The sequence below is a fragment of the Vitis riparia genome, chromosome 14 (genome assembly GCF_004353265.1).
Source record: "Vitis riparia cultivar Riparia Gloire de Montpellier isolate 1030 chromosome 14, EGFV_Vit.rip_1.0, whole genome shotgun sequence".
Taxonomy (NCBI): domain Eukaryota; kingdom Viridiplantae; phylum Streptophyta; class Magnoliopsida; order Vitales; family Vitaceae; genus Vitis; species Vitis riparia.
Window position 1 is genome coordinate 20,045,712 of NC_048444.1, and position 20,118 is coordinate 20,065,829.

Genomic DNA, 20,118 nt, shown 5'->3' on the forward strand with positions numbered 1-20,118 from the left:
TTTTTGAAGTTTTAAAATTTAAATTTTATTAAGTTTTTGAAGTTTTAAAATTATCAAGTTTAAAATTTAAAAATTTTATATTAGAAATTTATCAAGTTTTATATTTTAAAATTTTTATTTTAAATTTTTTTATCAAGTTTTAAATTTTTAAATTTTATAATTATATATGAGAAATTTATCAAGTTTTATATTTTAAAATTTTATATTACATTGGTTTCCTAATATAATAATCAGCATTCAATCGTGATTGTCATGGGTTGACTTTTCAAATTCCCTTCAACTCTTTATTTACTTATATATTTACCTTATATTGATTAACTGATTACATTTTCTTTCACTTATCTATTGATCTTAATTGTTAATAGTAAAATTTAGTTATCACTTTTATTGATACTTTAAATACAATAAATTTTTTTTATCATATATAAAATCAAAATTATTTTTGAATTTGCTAACTCACTTGCATTTAAACTTTTTATCAAATAATATCAAATTGAACCATCATATTTTTAAACTAATATATTAAATTTTATTTTACTTCTTATCAAAACATTAATCATAACAAGGAAATTAAATAATTTTAACTAAAGAAAAATAGGTAACATACTAATTTATTTCTTAACTTAAAATAATAATAATACTAATAATAATATAACTTTAAACTTTTTATAATTAATAAGAACTATTATTAACTATTAATGATAATTTCTATGATATACAATATTTTCTAAAAAATTATAATAGGTACCCAAAAAGGTTTAAAATAAATAATAGACTTTGGTCCCGATTGTGTGAACCCGGTGACCATAGGTTCAAAATATTTAAAATAAACCTCTATGCATTTGCTCACGGTCAATGTGAAATTTGTGACCATAAGTTTTCATACAGTCACGGTCAATCAATGACGTGACTAAAAGTCACAATATATATATATATATATATATATATATTTAGTGACGGTTTCACAAAAAACTGTGACTAAAACATCATTTGTTACACTTTTTGTCACGAATGATAAAATTACCGTGACTAAAATTATTGGCGCCAAAATTTCCTTTCCTAAATTTACAAATAGTCACGGTTTCAAACAAATCCGTCACTAAAATACCCTCTCATCAATGCTTTTGGTGACAGTTGGTAAAATAACTGTGATTAAACATGTTTTTTTTCCCACCCTAAATTTATTAACACATGTAGTCACAATTTTATCGTGGTCGTGACAAAATAATACCTTTGGTCACAATATTTGTGGTCGTGACTAAAGGTTCGTCATTAAAACACTTTTTTTTTTGTAGTGTATTCAATATTTTTGTAGATGATGAGGATGGTGGTGGCGTGGTTGTAGAAGGGCTTGATGTGGAGAATTTTGGTTTTCCAAATGCTCATTTTCAATCTCCATATTCCAATTTCCAAAATGAATGAAGACATGAATTTTATATTTATTAGTATGAAAAAATCTTCATAGATACTTAAACATTGACATGTTATATTTTGAGTAACTATTTAAGTGTTGTGGTTGACATTTGTATTATCTATTATGGATAATGTGTTAAGTTAACAACTCTTTGATAATTTGGTCATTATTGGTTTATTGCTTATATTTGGATTCAAGATAATAATGGTTTGATTATTTGATAAATATTGGGTTTATAGACATTATGAATGTATAACATCTTATATTGTGTTATAGATATGATATATGATGATTGATGATTTCTACAGGTAAAAATTTTTGTGAAAAAACTTAACAAACAAAATAGATATTGTCAAAATTTAGATATAATTTATTATTTTTAATTTTTTAATTCTAATAATATATAAAATATATATTTATGATGTCATCGGTTTGACTATCGGTCTGACCAGTGAACCAGTAACTTTTTCTGGTTCAATGGCCGATCTGGTTCTAAAAATATTGGAAAAAACATATTTTTCTTATGCCTCGATCCATAGACAAAGCCCATGAGCATAAGGCGATAGGTTATCAATAACGTTTCTACATCAATTTGGAAAGGATTTGGGAAATCCAAATCTAGGTATGTATATTATGAACAACCTAGAACAATATAATTTTTTTAAAGAGACATATTCGAGTGTGCCTAGGGATCTTAAATGCATGTTCCTTATTGAATCATGATACTAACAATTGGTAACAAAGCTAGGTTAGAAAAATTATATTAGACCATTTTCTAGGGTATGCTAACTTTATTTTGCAAAGCTTTAAATTATCTCATGACTAAAGGGATGGATGTATGATTTTTATTTCCATGAATGAATATTTATTTTCCTCTTAGATTGGGTTGTGAGCTCTACTTAAAGAGCATAGGATTTTTTGGTTTTCCATGTAATTTTGTTTATTTTTTTTGTTTCACATATGGTTGTAAGCTCCCTTAAAGGAGCACAATTTTTCACTTGTAAAAAAAATCTTCTTGTTGTCATTCATCTATGATAACCTAACGTAAGAAAAATAAAGTTTTGAGGAAGCTCTACAAGATCCATCAGTTGTTGATCATTCAAACATGTTCATGGTGTAGAAAGGAGGAACAATTTTTCATCAAAACTCGAAGCAAAAAACCATGGTAGTATGCAAGGAAATTGCATGCAATGCTCAAGTGGCCCTTATGCAGCATTGGAGTGGCTCATTGAAACGCTTTGGATTAATCCATTGTTCAAACTTTAGACTAATTTTAGATATCTTATTTGTCTAAAAAAGAAGAAAAAAAGAGGTTTGAAGGTTAAAAAAAGTTGAAAAACAATCTACCTAATATAATATACTTTTATCTTTTTTTAAAAAAATATATATGACAAAAAAGGAATTATTTTGATTACATTAGAACTCCTCAATGAAGTTAACTTGGGATTTATTTATTATTATTATTATCTTGAAAGGTACAGATAGCTTGTTACAATAGAATGATAAAGATCAAAATAAAGTATAAGTGAAAAGTGTTTGTAAATGCTTTTATCAAAATGTTGAAGTACCTACCTATCAAACTCCTAATCTTTATAGTTGAAAGTACCAGCAAAATTTAGGTCATTGGATAAAGAATGAAACTAAAATATAAATAAATGATACTAAACTATAAAATAACTAGCACCAATCAATGATACCTTAATGCACATGAGACATGATACGATACGATTGATCACACTTTTGTATAGTATCGTTTTATTTTCAATAATTTATATAAACTATATTAATGTAGGTGTCCAAGTTGCTTTTCAATGGTAAACATGCTCAAATAACTTACTATAACCAACTAAATAACCACCTTCAAAAGGTTATATAAGTGTCAAAACATTTTAAATAACTATCTTCAATTTTAGGTATCGTAATCCTTTGTCCCTCTCAATAAAACCACTTCTCATTTCATCCATACAGATATTTGAAATAACTACCTTTAAGCGCTCAAGAAGCTTCATAGGTTAGAAAATATATGAATGATAGATGTTATGTTTGGAACCATTTTCAAAAATGGTTTTTTGTTTATAAGAACAAAAAAGTAGAAAAATATGTTTCATTATTAATTGTTCACAAAATAGGTTTTTAAGAATTGTTATGAAAATAAGGTATTTTCTAGGTGTTTTTTGGGGCATGTTAAAAAAAAATTGTATAAAAATAAAGATTGATTAAAATAAGTTATTATGAATAAAATTATTTTAAAAAATATTTAAAAATATAGGTTGAGAACATTCCAAAATTTTAAATAGATTTTTGCTGTAAAAAAACATTAAATTATCGTAAAAAAAACTATCTTTTAAGAACCATTAAAGAAAGTATTCCTAAATAGACCCCAAAACACTTTTAATTATAAGAGCGTTCTAATAATAAAAAATATGATGTTTGTTTCTATAAAGATATTAAACAAAGAAATATCTAAATAAAAATAATTCTCTCTCATTTGATTTATTATAAAAATGTAATAGAAAATCTACAAACAAAATTAAATATAATTAAAATTAATAAAAAAATCCATATACTTTAATTTTTTTAATCTTTAGAAAAATAAAAAGAATTTATTAACTTTAAATTTGTTTTTAAATTTTTTATTTATTTATTTTTATATTCCCTCCATTTTCTTTACCTTTTATTTTCAATCAAATTATCTAATAATCAAACGTAACATTAGTTTTTTTTTTTTTTTTTAATTTTTATATTTCAATAGAACAACTTTCTACTCAATTGAACCAAAAGTTTGATTGGAAGATGATAGCTAAAGAAATACTGTTTGGTAGTTTGTAGTACGATCTTTCACTCAAAAGGGTAGTTTCGTCATAAAAAAGCAACCAGACTAATCTACAATTCCAAGACTTTATAGGGACCTCACAGCAAATATAAGGAAAAATCAGCAAAATTGAAAACGATAGAGATATATATAACCACAAACACAAGCAAAATCGTTGGTCTGCCTTAGAGCTGTGTCCTGAAAACCTAGCTCACTCCCCTTCTCTGATTCTCCCTTTTGCAGCCTTGCTCTTCTGGTATTGCTTCTTCTCATCAATACTTGAGTAAGTTCGTTTCTTCTTACTGTGTGGGTACTGTTAATTGTTTAGGGTTTTGTTGATTTTGGTGCTTCAATCACTCTCTGCATTTCCCCCCGTTCTTTTTGATTCTCTTTCGATCTCTCTTGGTGACCTAGAACTGGGTTTTACCTGCTTTGGCTGTTGTGTGGATTTTTGTCCCCAAGGGGGGGTTGTGGCATGATCGAATGGGTTCGGTGAAATTGGTAACTAGGGTTTTGGGGGTTTTTTTTTTGTTTTTGTTTTAATTGAAGATTTAGTGTTGAATGCTTTATCATTTTTTTTTCTGCTTTTATATATATATATACTTTCTAGATGTATGATTTTTTATTTTTTTTGGTTTGCATGCATGTTCATTATCTTAGTTACGTTTTTTCAATTTAGTTTAGTATCCTTTTTTGGTACTTAGTTTCTGACAAACGGTTTATGCTATGGTTTGGTGGTTTTGTCAAGATTTAGTTGAGATAATAATTTTTCCAAAAACAATAATTTTTGGCATTCCGTTACTTATTTTTGTTAATACCCATGCTTTTAACTTTTACATATACCTGCAGATTGTTAAATTTCTCAAAAGAGTTATATTGAGATGGGAAATGTGAAGAACATTAGCTTTTTGATGTTGTATACGTGTAATTCTGATTAAGTACATTTTTTTTGTGTGTGTTATACATGTATAGGCCTTTATAAATAGATTATTCTTTAACTCATATTTCATCATTGTTGTTTGAACTTCATCTCTGGTTGTAATTCTAAGTTATGGTTGATCCTGGTCGATCATATTGAGATGTTATGACTCAGAGATGGAATTTTTGGGCATATTGGGTTATGAAGAGTGCAAGAATATGGAATTAGGAATCGAAAGGCTGTTTTACATTGAAGTTATTCTCAAGTATATCTTTAAGTTCAGTTCAGTTCCGTTTATATATCCAATGTTTTAAAAGGTTATTGAGGCTTACACCTCGAGGCACGTCTCAGGGTGAGGCTATGCAAATTACTTGTGAGGTTATAGCCTCAATATAGGGTAATTGAGGCTCATAACCTTGAAGCTATAGCCTCAAGGTTATTGGGGATTAAGCCTCAAATATTCAAAAGGTTTTTATGGGTTGAAGGCCTTAATGGGCTTTTTTTTTATATATGTATTTATTTTATAGGAGGTTTAAGCCTCAATATTCAACGGTATTGATTTGTAAGTTTTCTCTTGGGATCAATATTAGGGTTAAACCTTTTCCAAGGCAAGGACTTAGTTGATTACTAATTAACCCTTTAAATGAAGAAGGAAAAAAAGGAGTAAGAAATAATGAGTTGCTACCCACTGTATTGGCTAAAACTAATATCTAATTAATTTCATATGATTGATGGATAAGGAAGAATAGCACTATAATTGGTGGATGAAGAAGATAAATGAGTTGACATTAATCCCTATTGGGGGGATAATGAAGCAATTGGATATGATTATCATTCTTCGAAGGATCCTATCGGTGATACTGATGATAGTCATGAAGATTATTTGATGAAATCATAAGGGAGTTGGAGGTTAACATGAGAAAGAGGAACTGACTTAGAAAGTTTTAACAATGCCGAATAATTATTTTGGTTATTATGAATTGTATGGTTTTTTTATTAGTAAATTTTCATGTAATTTTATTGGCACTTTTATGTTTTTTTGAGATTTTTTATTATTTTTAAGTTGATGCTTATGCCTTCTCCTGCCTTGAGGCTTATGTGTTGCTTCCTTGAGCAAAATGCCTCAAAATTGCCTTTAGGCTTTAAAAAAATGGTCTATAACCGATAAATGTAAAATATGAAGATGGCATTTTCCTTCTATAGTGTCTTCCTATTTGTTTGTTTGTTTGTTTAATAGGCAAGTATTCATTATATTAACAGCGCCTAACAAAAGGGTGCACTAAAGCAACATGGTGTAATGTCTTCTTCCCTTCTAGCTAGCATATGGTCATACAAGGTTCTTATTGTTAATGTTTGTACCAAAAACCATCTAAAGTTTGGAGGCTAGCTCTGCTTTGCTTGTTAAGGTGCATTTAGAAGGGTGCAATAGAAGAATTTTGAAGACCTTGAAAGCTTTAATCAGTCATTGGAAAAGCCTTTTTTGAATTTGTTGTTTGGTTGATGTTGTGTGGGTTTGAGGTTTATTTATTTATTTTTGATAAGAAACAACAAAGTATATCTTAATTAAGGAGTAGGTTTGAGGATATTTCCTTGTTTGGTTTTGTTGATTGCATGGGGAGGGCCTAGGTTGGATGTGTGTTTTCATCTACATCTTCCTTTTTTCTTGTTATTATTGTTGCACCCTTTGTATATCTCTTATGTGCATGGAGTGTGCCCCCCTTTTTGATATCCTCTATTTCCAAAAATAAAAGTTGTCTTTATTAGGTGAGCAGGAGTTTCTTAGTGACCTATGTATCCATTGTTCCTTTGTTAGAATTGCTGACTATATGTCAGGATTAATTTTCTCTAGCTTGTGTTAGTGGAGAATTTGATTAAAAATTGGATTTGTGTGTCTTTTGCTACTTAGGTTTGATATTTCTAAATGAATTTAGTGACTATATAAGTGACCTTTAGGTTCTGGTTTTGGGGTTGTTGATGGTTGTCTTAGAGGGTAGATGTTCATTTCCTGGTAAGGAAGAGTGTTTCAGGCAGTAGTGGGGTGTTTTCAGGTAGGACTCATGCAAGCGTTTCTTAAGTCTGGTTTCTTCGTAGTTCTAGGGCTTTGGGGTGATGTCTTTTGTTTTGGATGTTGGTTTGTTGTCTCTCTTTCCCTTTGCTTGTATTCAGTTGCTACTTGCATACTTTATGTGCTTTTTTCAAGCGCTTTTGATATATTTGCCTTGTTTACCTATCAAAAAAAAAAAAAAAAAAAAAAAAAGATTATATAAGTAGTCACAGATGTTGGTTTGTTGTCTCTCTTTCCCTTTGCTTGTATTTGGTTGCTACTTGCATACTCTGTGTGTACTTTGTGCGCCTTTTTCAAGCGCTTTTAATATATTTGCCTTGTTTACCTATAAGAAAAGAAAAAAGAAAAAAAAGAGAATATATAAGGATGGCTACATATGCTGCTTTACATTTTCCTTTGATCTTTTATTTTATCTAGGCTTAACAATTCTTGACATGATTGAATGGCATGAGTTGAAAATGACACAAAGTTAGCTTGTTTTTGTTAAAATATATTTGTTTATGTCATAATCATGTCAATTATAATACCCATTTATTAAATGGGTCATGTTTAGGTTTGGGGGTTCAATTGTTTTGACCTGTTTAATTAATCATGTTGTATTGGCATGATAAAGTAAACCTTTATATGACCCATTTATTGTCTTGTCTTGTTTACATGATTATGGCTGTACTTAGATGCAATTTGTTTAACTAATATGACCTTGTATATTTTTAGAATTTGAAAAATCAACCATTGTTATTACTAAATTACATTGATTTTTCTATGGTTTGAATAAATTCATTGACAAAAAGTTTAAATTGCACTCTATATGTGTAGGCTATTAAAAATGTTATTCGGAGTTGAGTGAAATGCCATTTTCAAATTCATGTGAAAGGATTCTGACCTGACTATTAAGTGTGTTGTGTTTAGATTGAGCATATTTTAAAATACTCTTAGTATGAGGTGAATTCAACATGAGCAAAACCTTTTGCCACCCCTAATTTTATCATAAAAGACTTTTTTAGTTTTTCCTATTTCTCACAAAATAAAATTTTAAACTTGGTTGGAGCTTTGGTTACTCTGCCAATGGGTTAAGTCCTTGGGAATCTGAAATCAAATATTGTCTTTGGATTACTTTAATACTTTGAAACTGGATTTATTTTTGGAACATCTTCATTAGGTGCTGTTTATAATATCTTTTGTGGGCCTATCAAAAGACTCTTGATAAGTCTAGGGGCATGTGAAACTATTAAGACATTTATAGGTCACAAGACTAAGGTTGATACTGGCTGCTTAATGAATCAAACCTATTGTGCTTTAGTGTTGTTGTATGTGTACACTTAGCAGACAGTTATGTGTAGTATGTTAGCTTTCAGTTAGATATGTTCTTTTAAATAGATGTATAATTCAGCTCTAAGAACAGTGCCATGCCAAACCATTACCTTGAGCCCTCTGTACAAGGTTCATTTTGAGAATTGCCCCATTTGGTGTTGATAGCTTATTGTTTTTGTTGTTGTTATCATTATTATCTGCTAAAATGGTATGAAAGAGAGCCAATCAAGATTTAGATTATATGATGTGGTGGAAATGACATTTTTTTCCTTAATTTTTTTACTTTGTGATATTTGGTTTCTTTGGGGATGCAAAATCGCAAAACCTTTGGCGTTTGATGTGTATACTCTAATCTGGTGGAATAGATTATAAGAAATATAGCCCATCCAATGGGAAAAAAATGGTAGAAAGGATAAAGAAGTGTTTTCCTTTGGTATGAGCTGTTGCATATTTGGTCTTTTGTAACATAAGGTCTCTCTTTATTGGTAGAGAACTGTCTATAATATTCTGTGCACTGACATATGGTTTCAAGCTGCTCAATGTAGTTCTTTAGCTTGAATCCTGTTAGAAGAGAAAAACTTATATAGTGTCCCATGGAGATCAGATACTTTGGATAGGACTGAAAATGTGCTTGTTGGTTTAAATTTGTATGTTATCAGGTTGCATTCTGTTTCTGCAGAATCTGACAGTTGGTTCAAAGTGTTTTAGTTTTGTGGAGTTTTGTTCAGTGTTTTGTCCTTGCTATCCAGTTGTTGGTCATATTATAATTCTGTTACTTTTGAGAATGATACTTTTTTTGTAAGTCTCTATATGCTGCCTTAGAGTTGGGGAGTTCAATTCCTTTTCCGATAGGTGTTAATTTATTTTATTTTATTTATTTTTATATATTGATAAATAAATCAAGAGAATGATGAGGGATCCTCCCCACAAAATACAAGATCTGATCAGAATATGACTTAAAACTCCTCTACTATACAAGGAAACCTATTAAAAAAATTAGTCTAATTATGGGTATATATCAAGACTGAACAAAGCTCTTCTCATTGTTATTCACCCTTTTTGAATTGCAAACCAAAGACCAATTAAGTTGAATAAAATTGAGAGGAATGCCTTTAAATGTAGTAGTAGAAGAACCCATAAGGAGGAATATAAGTGATGTAAATCTCACAATGTCTCTAACGTCTTCTACTTTTCCTAAAAAATCCTAGTATTTCTCCCTTACCATACTATCCAAGGCAAAGTGAGGCAAGCGATTTGCCAAAGGGTCTTGCTTCTAATGGAGCTCCCTAATCCTCTAAAAGAGGTGGACAACATGTCACAAATGCTCTTGGGTGGAACCTAGTCCATATTGGCTAGACTTAATAACTTGTGCCATATCCCCAAATTTACTAGGCAACGTAGAAAAAGATGATCAATCGACTCTTCACACCCTATACATAAGATGCATAAATCAAGGCTAAAGGATTTGTAAGGTCTTCTCAACTATAGCATGTCATTGGTGTTTGCCTTTTTGTGAGCCACTAACCATGCAAAAGCCTTGACCTTTAATGAGACTTCCGATTTCCATACAAATCCGGTTAAAAGACAAAGGACTTGGAATTGATAAATTGGACAACACTAAAAAGATTATCGAGAGTAAAACTAAAGAGGAAAGAGACCAAGCCCTTGTATCTAGGACAGAAGGAGACAAGTGCACTAGGATGAGTGAAGACATAAGTCTTTCAAGGCTCTCAATTTCCAAATATGTGAGGTTGCGGTGAAAGTTCATGTTCCAAGATAAAGAAGAAGAGTTGCCCATGATTGTTGAGATGGTGAGGTTCTTGAAGTGATAACTCTATAAAGATCTGCAAATTGTGAACATAAAGGTTGGTTTCCCCACCACAAATTCCCAAAAGCGAATTCTTTCCTCATCGCCCACCACAAAACAGATATGTGGAGAAAAATCTTGGAAAACTTATGCAATGGCCTGCCAAGGACACTGATGTGACCATTTGACTAAAATGTTGACATACCATTCATCTAAAGCAAGTTTCTTTGTGTGAGAAGCTTGCTAGGGAAAAAAGCATTGACGTTAGATCAACTTTTGACTAGTAGAAGCTTTTTATGTGAAGTCAAGAAAAATCCATTGATCACATTCTTTTTCACTATGCCAGGACAAGGGTTGGCAGTTGCTCTTTTTGTTGTTTGCAGTTCCTTAGGTGCTATCTACGATTTGTAGGAAGTAGACATAACAAGGTTTAGAGAGCTGCTCCTTTGTACACTTTTTGGACAATTTGGAAACGAAGGAATTGAAGGTCTTTGAAAATGAGGGGCAATCTGACCATGTTTTGAAAAGTTTTTTGTACATGGTGCAAGTCTTAATGCTTTTAATTGATTTTGTTGATTGGTTGGGTTCTTGTTAAGGGAGGGAATAGCTTTTTGTGTTCTCTCTTTAGGCTGTGCCTTTAGTGCTTGTATACGTCTTGTGTGCCTTGGTGCACTTTTTTTTCTTTTTTGGCACTTGTTTATAAAATTTATTATTTTCTTATAAAAAATAATTGTCACTTTTGATGAGAATATAGTTCTGTATCATACTGACCTTTGCTTCTACAATATGCTCTGGGTTGATGGGAAAAAGATTAACTTGGTATTGAATGCAGTCAAGGTTTTTTTAATTTATTATTATTTTTATTATTTTGTTTCCCTTTTTATTTATATTTTGGATTTGTCTGCTGGTTCACATCATATGGATTCTCAACTTGGTTGTTAATTCTGCTATTCACTTAAATCATAGAAGTCCTAAGTCAATGTATACTTTTTTGATGGGTTAACAATGAAGACTTTTTTAGAAATTGAAGTAATTCAAGCCGCCTATTGATCCATCAGTTTCCTTGACAGTGATCTTGTTTACTTGATTGTAGAAATGATAAGACAAGGGAAAACAAAAAGGGAAGCAAGAAAATTAGTTCATTTTCTTTTCTGTCTATACATAAATAGTGGTGAAAAAATTAAGATGGGAAAATATGCATGCTCTTAGTAAAGTTGCTTCTTCCTTCTTGTCGACAAACATCCAACTGAAGTTCTCTCCAAATGTCTCCATTCTGCGGCGGAATCTTATTTCTGTTGTGCACTCACTTTTGTTCTTTGCTTTCCTCATTCAACAAATGAAAAGAGATTTCTAAAAATTTCCTTGTCTTTGCTTGTTTCTTGTTGCGATTGATATTTTCTTGAAATGTGAATAGCATTGATGTCATAATTGCTTTCAATCATTGCCTCTGATGGTTAGCAAGCCATGTGATAGTGCATAGATAGTTTTTCTTGGCTCAGCCAAGGACTGGTTTTCTGGTTGTCTTTCCCTAAGTGATTTTCTGTTGGGATATCATGGCATCATTTCTATCTGATGAAAAAACTGATGGCCTCTTGTCATAAATCATAACAATAGTATGATTTTAGTTAAAATAATAATATTAATTTTTTTTTGTATTGACTAGTATTGCATGTGCTTTTTAGTTGATATGACTAATAGTTTCAATTGCTTCATATCATCCAGTACGGCGGTTATGGCTGAAGTTGAGGAAAATTTTGGTGAACCTGACATGGATCAACTGCCTGAGGATTCGCAGCCTCAACAAAAACGAGGACGTGATGATGATTCAGCAATTGGAGGTGGTGAGAAGAGGTGGCCTGGATGGCCTGGAGAGAGTGTTTTCCGGATGTTGGTTCCTGCACAAAAGGTTGGCAGTATCATAGGACGCAAAGGAGAGTTCATTAAGAAAATTGTTGAGGAGACTAGAGCTCGCATTAAGATACTTGATGGTCCTCCAGGGACAGCAGAAAGAGCTGTAAGTTAGTTTTTTACTCTCACTTCAGCTTCTACACTATGGATGCACTGAAAGGGCAGTACTGGTTAATTTTCACTTTTCATTGGTTATTTGGTTGAGCCACCATGATGGGTCTTTTTGTACATCAGATCGCTACTTTACCAAGTGTTTACATGGTGCTTCTCCTTTTTTACTGTCTTCAAATTACAGTTTAGGCCAGATAGTGCAATTTCTGGGAAGATCATTTCAATTTCTTCTTACTTTGCTACTTTCTTAACCAAAATTTACATAAGAAAGCAAATAAGATATTAACTTCGATTGGATTTCATTGTTTGTTAATTTTTGAAATTTTGTAACACTCACTTTCTCTAGATCCCCATGTGATCCTTATTTCTTTATTGATTGATAATTTCAGCTTCATGGTGATGTCAGGATGTAAAGATAACTGTGTTCATGATGAGCTAGGAAGCTTCTTAAACTTTAACTAGAATGTCCTTAATTATAAATTTACTTGAAAGCTTGATAAAAGAGGAATTAAAGAAATATCATTTACAAGTAAACTCATAGGCATTATAACCGAAGTAAACAATAGTAGTCCATTGCATAGCAAAACTGAGGCCTGATATGAACAAGTGTGTCTTGCATGGTTGGGTTTATGAGGTTCTATAATCAGGTCATATTTCTTTATTACCCTTTACTCATTTGCTATAGCCAAAGAATGGAGGAAAGGGATCATAGGTTAGTTATAATAAACAGAGGTTACATCAACAAACTCAAAAGTGTTGATTTGTCCAACCAAACAATCTTTTCAATTGACAGAATTTTAGCTCCTTTTTCTGTCTGAAATTCTAGGAATTCATTTATACATACTTGGAGAGGAGGCATGATATATCTGTTAAACACGAAGAGGACGGAAACCCTTCTATGCCAAGCTTAAGTAATTCCTTATATAGGCACATGTTGTCACTTGGTTTCCGTTACTACTTTGTAAAGTTTAAAGTCTATGATTGTTGAGCATGAAAATAGTCGAAGAGAAATAAGAAGAGATGGGATTGGGTACAAACATGTATTAAGACATGATTAATACCCGACATGTATTATGCTTAAGAATATTCAATAAGAAAAAAAAAAAAAAACAAAAAGAAAAGGAACGCCAATACAAGCAACACATAAAATGAGTAAAGGTCCCTTTTATTGAAATAACAAGAATGAATCTGTGCAGGTTCTGTCCGCAAATTTTAAGGCCCAAATCAATCATCTTTATGATCCAAAATTTGAAGAATCAAAGATCCAGATTGCAGGGATCATCATTGAGCATTAGAAGTGCTGAAAAGTTGTTCTGAATAAACACAGACACATCTTGTACGATCATCCGTATCAAGAAGCTCTGCGTTCTATCGGGTAACTTCAGAACTTAGATGATTGATGTCTTGCCGCGCATTATGAAGAACATAAAAGAATCTCATTTGTTAAGAGCAACATTAAATCAGTAGTATTATAACTAACATCATTTGTTACAAGAAAATGATCCCTCTTGAATGCGAAACATATAATATTGGAAAAGTAAAATTCTGTTCTATTTCTAGTTTAGAGAAAATAGAAAATCCTTAATCCCTTGAGAGATGTCATAACTTAAAATAAAAAAATTATCTTTGGAAAATTTTGAAAGACGAAAGAGGAAATGTATGCCTTGTTCTTTGCTTGTAGATGATGAATTTGTCAACTCTCAATTCAGTCGCATTACTCATGCTTTATCCTAAGATTTAGTTGAATTCTTATTTTATGGTTGCAAATTGTTTAAGTGGGATTTTAGCGTATGTTTTGGATTAATTGCCTTTGGAATTATTTAACAACTACTAATGCTACTTCCATAGCCTCAAACTTCTTCATGCCTTATTCTTTTGAATTTCTTTCATTGAAGAAAAGGAAAAAGTTCCTTAAAATCCTTGTTGGTCATAGAGAAATTGGTATTGAAGATTTGGGTCAAATGATAGAGGATGTGATATCCCTTAAAATTCGGCGCAGAGTAGAATTTGAGGATATTTTGCCACAGGAAAAATCGTTTGGCTACGAAAGTCTAGGGTGAAATGATATAGAGTCATAAATGGTAGAATATGGGAAACGTCATTTTTGATTGGCAAAATGTGGAAAGAGTTTGTCTATCCAACCAAATGAAGGTTGTTCTATAGATGATTAGGTCTTGATTGTTAGGGAAATTAAGAAGTTTTTCTCTCGTTGTAACAAGGGTGTTAATTTAGGCTTTGGTTTTGGATCGGTTTCCAGATCTCTAAGGAGAGTAGTGCTAGGTGATCAGAAAGGCCTTTTGTGAAATGGCTTCATGGCCCCGGTCATTTTCCATGATCTATTTTTCAAAGCTGTCAGGTAAGCTTTAAGGAAAGATATTTTAAAAGTCTTCATTGGATTTCGTGCTGATGGGGGTGATTAAGTTTACCTTCATTGGCTTTCTTCCCTAAGAGATCCTATTTGGTTAAGTTTTTTTATACCTATTTGCCTGGTTACTACCTTCACAAAGGTTATTATCAAGGTCCTTTTGGATGACTTGAGTTTCTTAGACAAATGATATCTCTAGATTAAGGGGCTTCCTTTAAATGTGTGGTTTAAGGGAAGAGTGGTTGCTTTGTGAAGTGGGTTCTAAGAAAGCTGACAAGCATGTTGACTTTGATGTCCTAGATCATTTCCTGAGTAGGGAATCTTTGTGTTTTGAGGTATCAGTGACCAGAGTCACCTATCCTTGGCAAGCTATTCAGTTTTGCTTAATAGGAAAGCTGAGGAGTTGTAAATGCTTCAAGAGGACATAGGAGATTCTTCGCCCTCTTTGCTGTTCATGGTGGTGACAGTGGATATCCTTTAGTAGAATGATCATAAGTCCAGACGCTTTTCAAGCATAGTGGAAGGTTCTGAAGTAAGGCTATACTAGGTTTTCCCATCCTAGTTTGTGGGTCAATACTGTCTTTTTCTCCTCCACTAAGGAAGACAAGTCGTATGATCTCAAATTTATACCAATTGTCATTGGTGAGGTATCAAGTTTTAGAATCAACACTCATAAGGATACTTTATGTGGAGTCATCGCTCATCAATATCACACTTTGCTATTTGGATTTCTTGAACACGGAAATGGATTTTCTGTAGCCAAGTCTGTGTAGCTGGGATATATTGTTTCAGTTTGGTGGCTGTAAATTTGATTTGGAAGTCCTATCTTTTTTACTGAATATTTAGTGTTCAATATGGTTCTGATTTTTGATTGACAAGACTTGTCAAATGATTTGTGGCCAACTTCCATGAACTTCAAAGCTGTGTTGTTGCCTCATATTTGCAAGAGAAGATTTGTATCTACTTGTTGTACTACATGATATATAGGTGCCCATGAATCTGAATGAAAGGATTTATTCATCCAATGCCTGTGCTGACTGCTGATATTGTGGTTTGTTTCTTTTTGAACAGGTAATGGTATCTGCAAAGGAGGAGCCTGATTCTTCTCTTCCACCGGCCATGGATGGCCTTCTGAAGGTTCATAAACGAATTGTTGATGGGTTAGAAGGTGATTCTTCTCACATGCCCCCAGGAGGGAAGGTTTCAACGCGTCTGCTCGTGGCAGCTTCACAAGCAGGAAGCCTAATCGGTAAACAAGGAGGAACAGTAAAATCCATTCAAGAGGCATCTAATTGTATTGTCAGAGTTCTTGGAGCAGGTGTTGTTCATTACATTTTATTTCTTATGCTATTGTTCCATTTTGCTAGTTGAGTAAACATTCTATTGTCATCTTTCTCATTGGTGCTTTCTTTGAGTTGAAATTTTAGCTCTAATTTTGCACCGTTGTGACTATTACTAATAAAGACGTAATGAAAAATTTACTTAAGCATTTAACCTTTAATGTAATATGGTTTTTGAAAAACTCACATTGTGTTTATTGAGGTGCATATTCATTCAAATCTGATTGTTCTTGTATGCGGCGCTCTTAAAAACTTGTTCATTTTTTCACAATTAAAAATTGCTTGTCTCTGAATTCAAGCATTTTTTTCCTGACATTTGATTTAACCTTGCTAAAATTAGAAATTGAGAGTTGCTTTTGAATAAGCATATCGTAGTTCCACATAACCAATGCACTGTTTACCTTAAGTTTGATTGAAAACCAATGTACCATTTACCCCTTTGGTAACTTTCTGAATTCTATTGAAATATTCCTGTCTTAACAATTCTTTATCATTAATACCTTTTTTTTTTTTTTTAAATCCAGAATCTGTAGAAGAGTCTTAATTTTCGTATCATTTTAAGCTAAAAAATCTTGCTTTAACAAACTTGTACAATCATTTTGCCAGAATAGATTCATTTCTTAAATCTTGTGCTTTTGTTAATTCTGCTTGTAGCTGCAGTATAATTTGCATAGGTCTTAACTCCAATTTTAAAATGAATTGTTGCAGAAGACCTACCCATTTTTGCTCTCCAAGATGATAGGGTTGTTGAAGTAGTAGGGGAACCCATTGGAGTGCATAAAGCAGTGGAGCTAATTGCATCTCACCTCAGGAAATTTTTAGTTGACCGCAGTGTAATTCCATTATTTGAAATGCAAGTAAGTCTGCTCTTTTCTTAATGTTGAAGTGAATCATTAGAACCTACGTTTAACATTTAAATAAACAATATCTTTGTACTAAATTTTTATAACTTTTCTCTCAGATGCAAATGTCGAATCCTCCGATTGAGCACATGCCTCCCCACCAGCCCTGGGGTCCACCTCAAGGTCTTCCTCCAAATGCTAGTGGAGGCCCTGGTTTTGGACCTAATCCTCCATACATGCCCCCTCCAAGGCAACTTGACAGTTATTATCCCCCTCCTGAATTACCCCCTCCAGTGGAAAAACAGCCTCATCAGGGTATATCTGCATACGGCAGAGAAGTGCCAATGGGTGGTCATGCACCATCAAGCGCCCAACCTGCACCATCAATGATCACACAGGTCATTTTCCTGTTTCGTTTTTGGTGGTTTATTTTAATTTTTTGTTTACTTTTTAATTTTTTATTTATTAAATCATTTAGAGTACTAGGGAAAAAATGTAATTGGAAATGGAGACTACGATATCTGATTGATGGTTGATGAAACAGTTCAAAATTTGCAGTAATTAAAGATGTCATGTGGCATTAGTAATTAGAAAATTGGAAATAAGGAAACATAAATTGATGTGCTTTATAAATGTCAATATTGTATGGGCCAATCTATAATTCAAACAATGATATATTTGCTGTGAATGATTCTGAAGTTTTTAAGTTATGAAATTATCTGAGCATATTGTCATGGACTTAGTCCTTTCCTAAGCTCACGTGTGGCACTTAGGCAACTCATCTCGCTTGAAGTTGCTAAGTTAGCCTTTCCCTCGTACTTAGTTAGCCAAGCTAAGTTAGACACGATTTGGAAGCTAAGAGAACCGTAGGCAATACTTAAAGAATAGGAAGCTTTATTGCTCTCAAAGGATGCTTACAAGTGCTTGGAAGCTCACTTGCTTGGTTGGTTAGGTTCTTAGGGCGGTGCCTTGGTCAAATGAAGTCCTCACCTATTTATAGGCACCAATGGAACTCTCTGAAACCCACAAAAGTTTCGCCCCTATTCTAGAATTCTCTAGTAGACTCTATACAAAAGTTATGTGCAAGTATTTACAAAGCATGTCTAGAAGTCTCTAGAACATCCCATAGGTTTCCCTTGTCTTCCACCCTTGATGTAGAGAAGTGTGGGTATCTCTAGCCTTTTCTAGAACCTTCCACACTCTTCCCACCAATGGTTAAGTGTAGGTGGTTCTAGGAGTCTTCAGAAGCTTTCTGCCCTCTATATAAGCTTATGGGGAGGGTCATTTGAGTAGGTCATGACAATATGGTGTTGATAGAACTTGTGTACTCTGGTCTTCTTCATGTTTTATTTGAGATACTCTTGGTTGCAATTGTCTTATGGTGCCCTTGGGCTGGAGTAGTGCTCAGCTCATGATGTTGTCATGTTATGTGAAGCCCAACGGCATTGGTTTGCTGATTATATCCTGGGGTTATGTGGTGGACTGAGGCGCCAAGAGGGAGTGATCCTACACAACATTAAGGAATACTTTGGGTATTTTCCTTTAGCTAGTTATTGGAAGGGTGTAGATAGCTGTCAGAGAACTACTGCATTATGTTCTGTTCTCTTTCTGCCTTGAGCATAGTAGAGTTGGTGTGATTCATGAATAGATCTCAAGCTGGATTGAGTTTACTTGCTCCCCCAATTTCCTGAGGGGTTGCATGAGAGTATAGTTGAGACATTGAGCTACCAGTCCGTGATTGGCCTAAACTTTCTATTGAGCTTGAAACTTGAGTTCATCTCAGCCAGTCTGAATAGCCCCAGATTTGTTGTGCGAATTTTGGTTGAACAAGCAGTTTTTGCTCACTCTCACTTCCTGAGTCCTGTTCCTTCTAAAAAGTGTTTGAACTCTGAAATAATCTCATTTTTTGCAGGTAACACAACAAATGCAGATTCCTCTGTCTTATGCTGATGCCGTTATTGGAACAGCTGGTGCAAGTATAAGTTACATTAGGCGTGCTAGTGGGGCAACTGTTACCATACAGGAAACAAGGGGTGTTCCTGGGGAAATGACTGTTGAGATCAATGGAACTGCTTCCCAAGTCCAAGCAGCTCAGCAACTGATACAGGCACTCTTCCTCCCTGTTTTTGATACCAAGTTGTTGGTTTGTCTTTGCTAATATTGCAATTTCCATTTGCATAATGACATTGCTTAACATTAGATCATTGTTTCTGATGTCTCCTTGTATGTGGTGTTTGGGTGCGTGTGGGGGTAGGTATGGTGGGACCGACTTTAGTACTAGAATTAAAGAATTAAAGATTTTTTTTTAATAGGATATATATTATTGAAATGTTAAGTGTGGTCAGCAATTCAGACAGTTGGGCTTCATTCTTTTCCATTTAGCTTCATCATTGATTATTACTGATAATATAGAATTGTTTAATTATTGTTTTATTGGGATCTTACTCAACCAAAAATATTGATTTTTCCATTAAAATTTTGTTTGTTCTTTGTCAATGCTTCATTATGCACATCTAATCAAATTGGACTTGTCTGCTTATAATGATTGTTTGTGTTGCAGAATTTTATGGCTGAAGCTGCTGCACCAGCACAGGCCCAAGCTGGTGGATCTGCTGACCAAGGCTATAATTCTTATGCAGCTCATGGTTCGATGTATGCATCTCCTGCATCCAACCCAGCACATGCAAGCCACACTGGAGGCTATGGTCCGGTGTATGGAGCAAACTATGGTTATTAAGCAGGATACTTACCAATTTGGTTTGTCATTGTTGAAGTCATGTGTTTTCATCATTCAACTTAAATAGTTAAAAACACCAAATAATCCCATCTTGAAAACACTCTGTATCTGTACTTGGCTTTCTGTCTGGCTCCAAGAACAAATGTCAGTGTTAGATTTGATCGTGTGCATTAGTTTAGCTATAGGAACAGAACTTCTTTCTTTGAGATATCTCCATCTAGTATTTTGTACCTTGCTTTACATTTTTCTGAATCGGTAATCTTTTTCCATTTGATATCGTTTCCAAGTAAATATTGAAGTCAATAGCTTAAGAGAATCATACTAATGAAACAGATGTTAAGATTATATTCAGTGGGATCTGAAAGGCATGTGCTCATGCAGATGAATAGGTCATTTTTCAGTGAAGATTTTCTAAATTAGCGATCTTGGTGAGTAGGAAGTGATCCCTGGAGTACTAACTAGTCGACAAAGTAGCCTGTGCCAGGTT

General features: G+C 33.0%; 1 protein-coding gene across 1 annotated transcript; it reads left to right on the top strand.

Moving 5' to 3' along the window:
• The first annotated feature begins 4,405 nt into the window (after positions 1-4,405).
• LOC117930376 (flowering locus K homology domain-like) lies at positions 4,406-19,917 on the top strand. Its single transcript, XM_034851000.1, has 7 exons — positions 4,406-4,509; positions 12,051-12,342; positions 15,784-16,030; positions 16,761-16,909; positions 17,014-17,292; positions 18,807-19,001; positions 19,455-19,917. Exons 2-7 carry the CDS (start codon positions 12,061-12,063, stop codon positions 19,629-19,631), a joined length of 1,329 nt encoding a protein of 442 aa, XP_034706891.1. The 5' UTR covers positions 4,406-4,509; positions 12,051-12,060; the 3' UTR covers positions 19,632-19,917.
• The last annotated feature ends 201 nt before the right edge of the window (positions 19,918-20,118 follow it).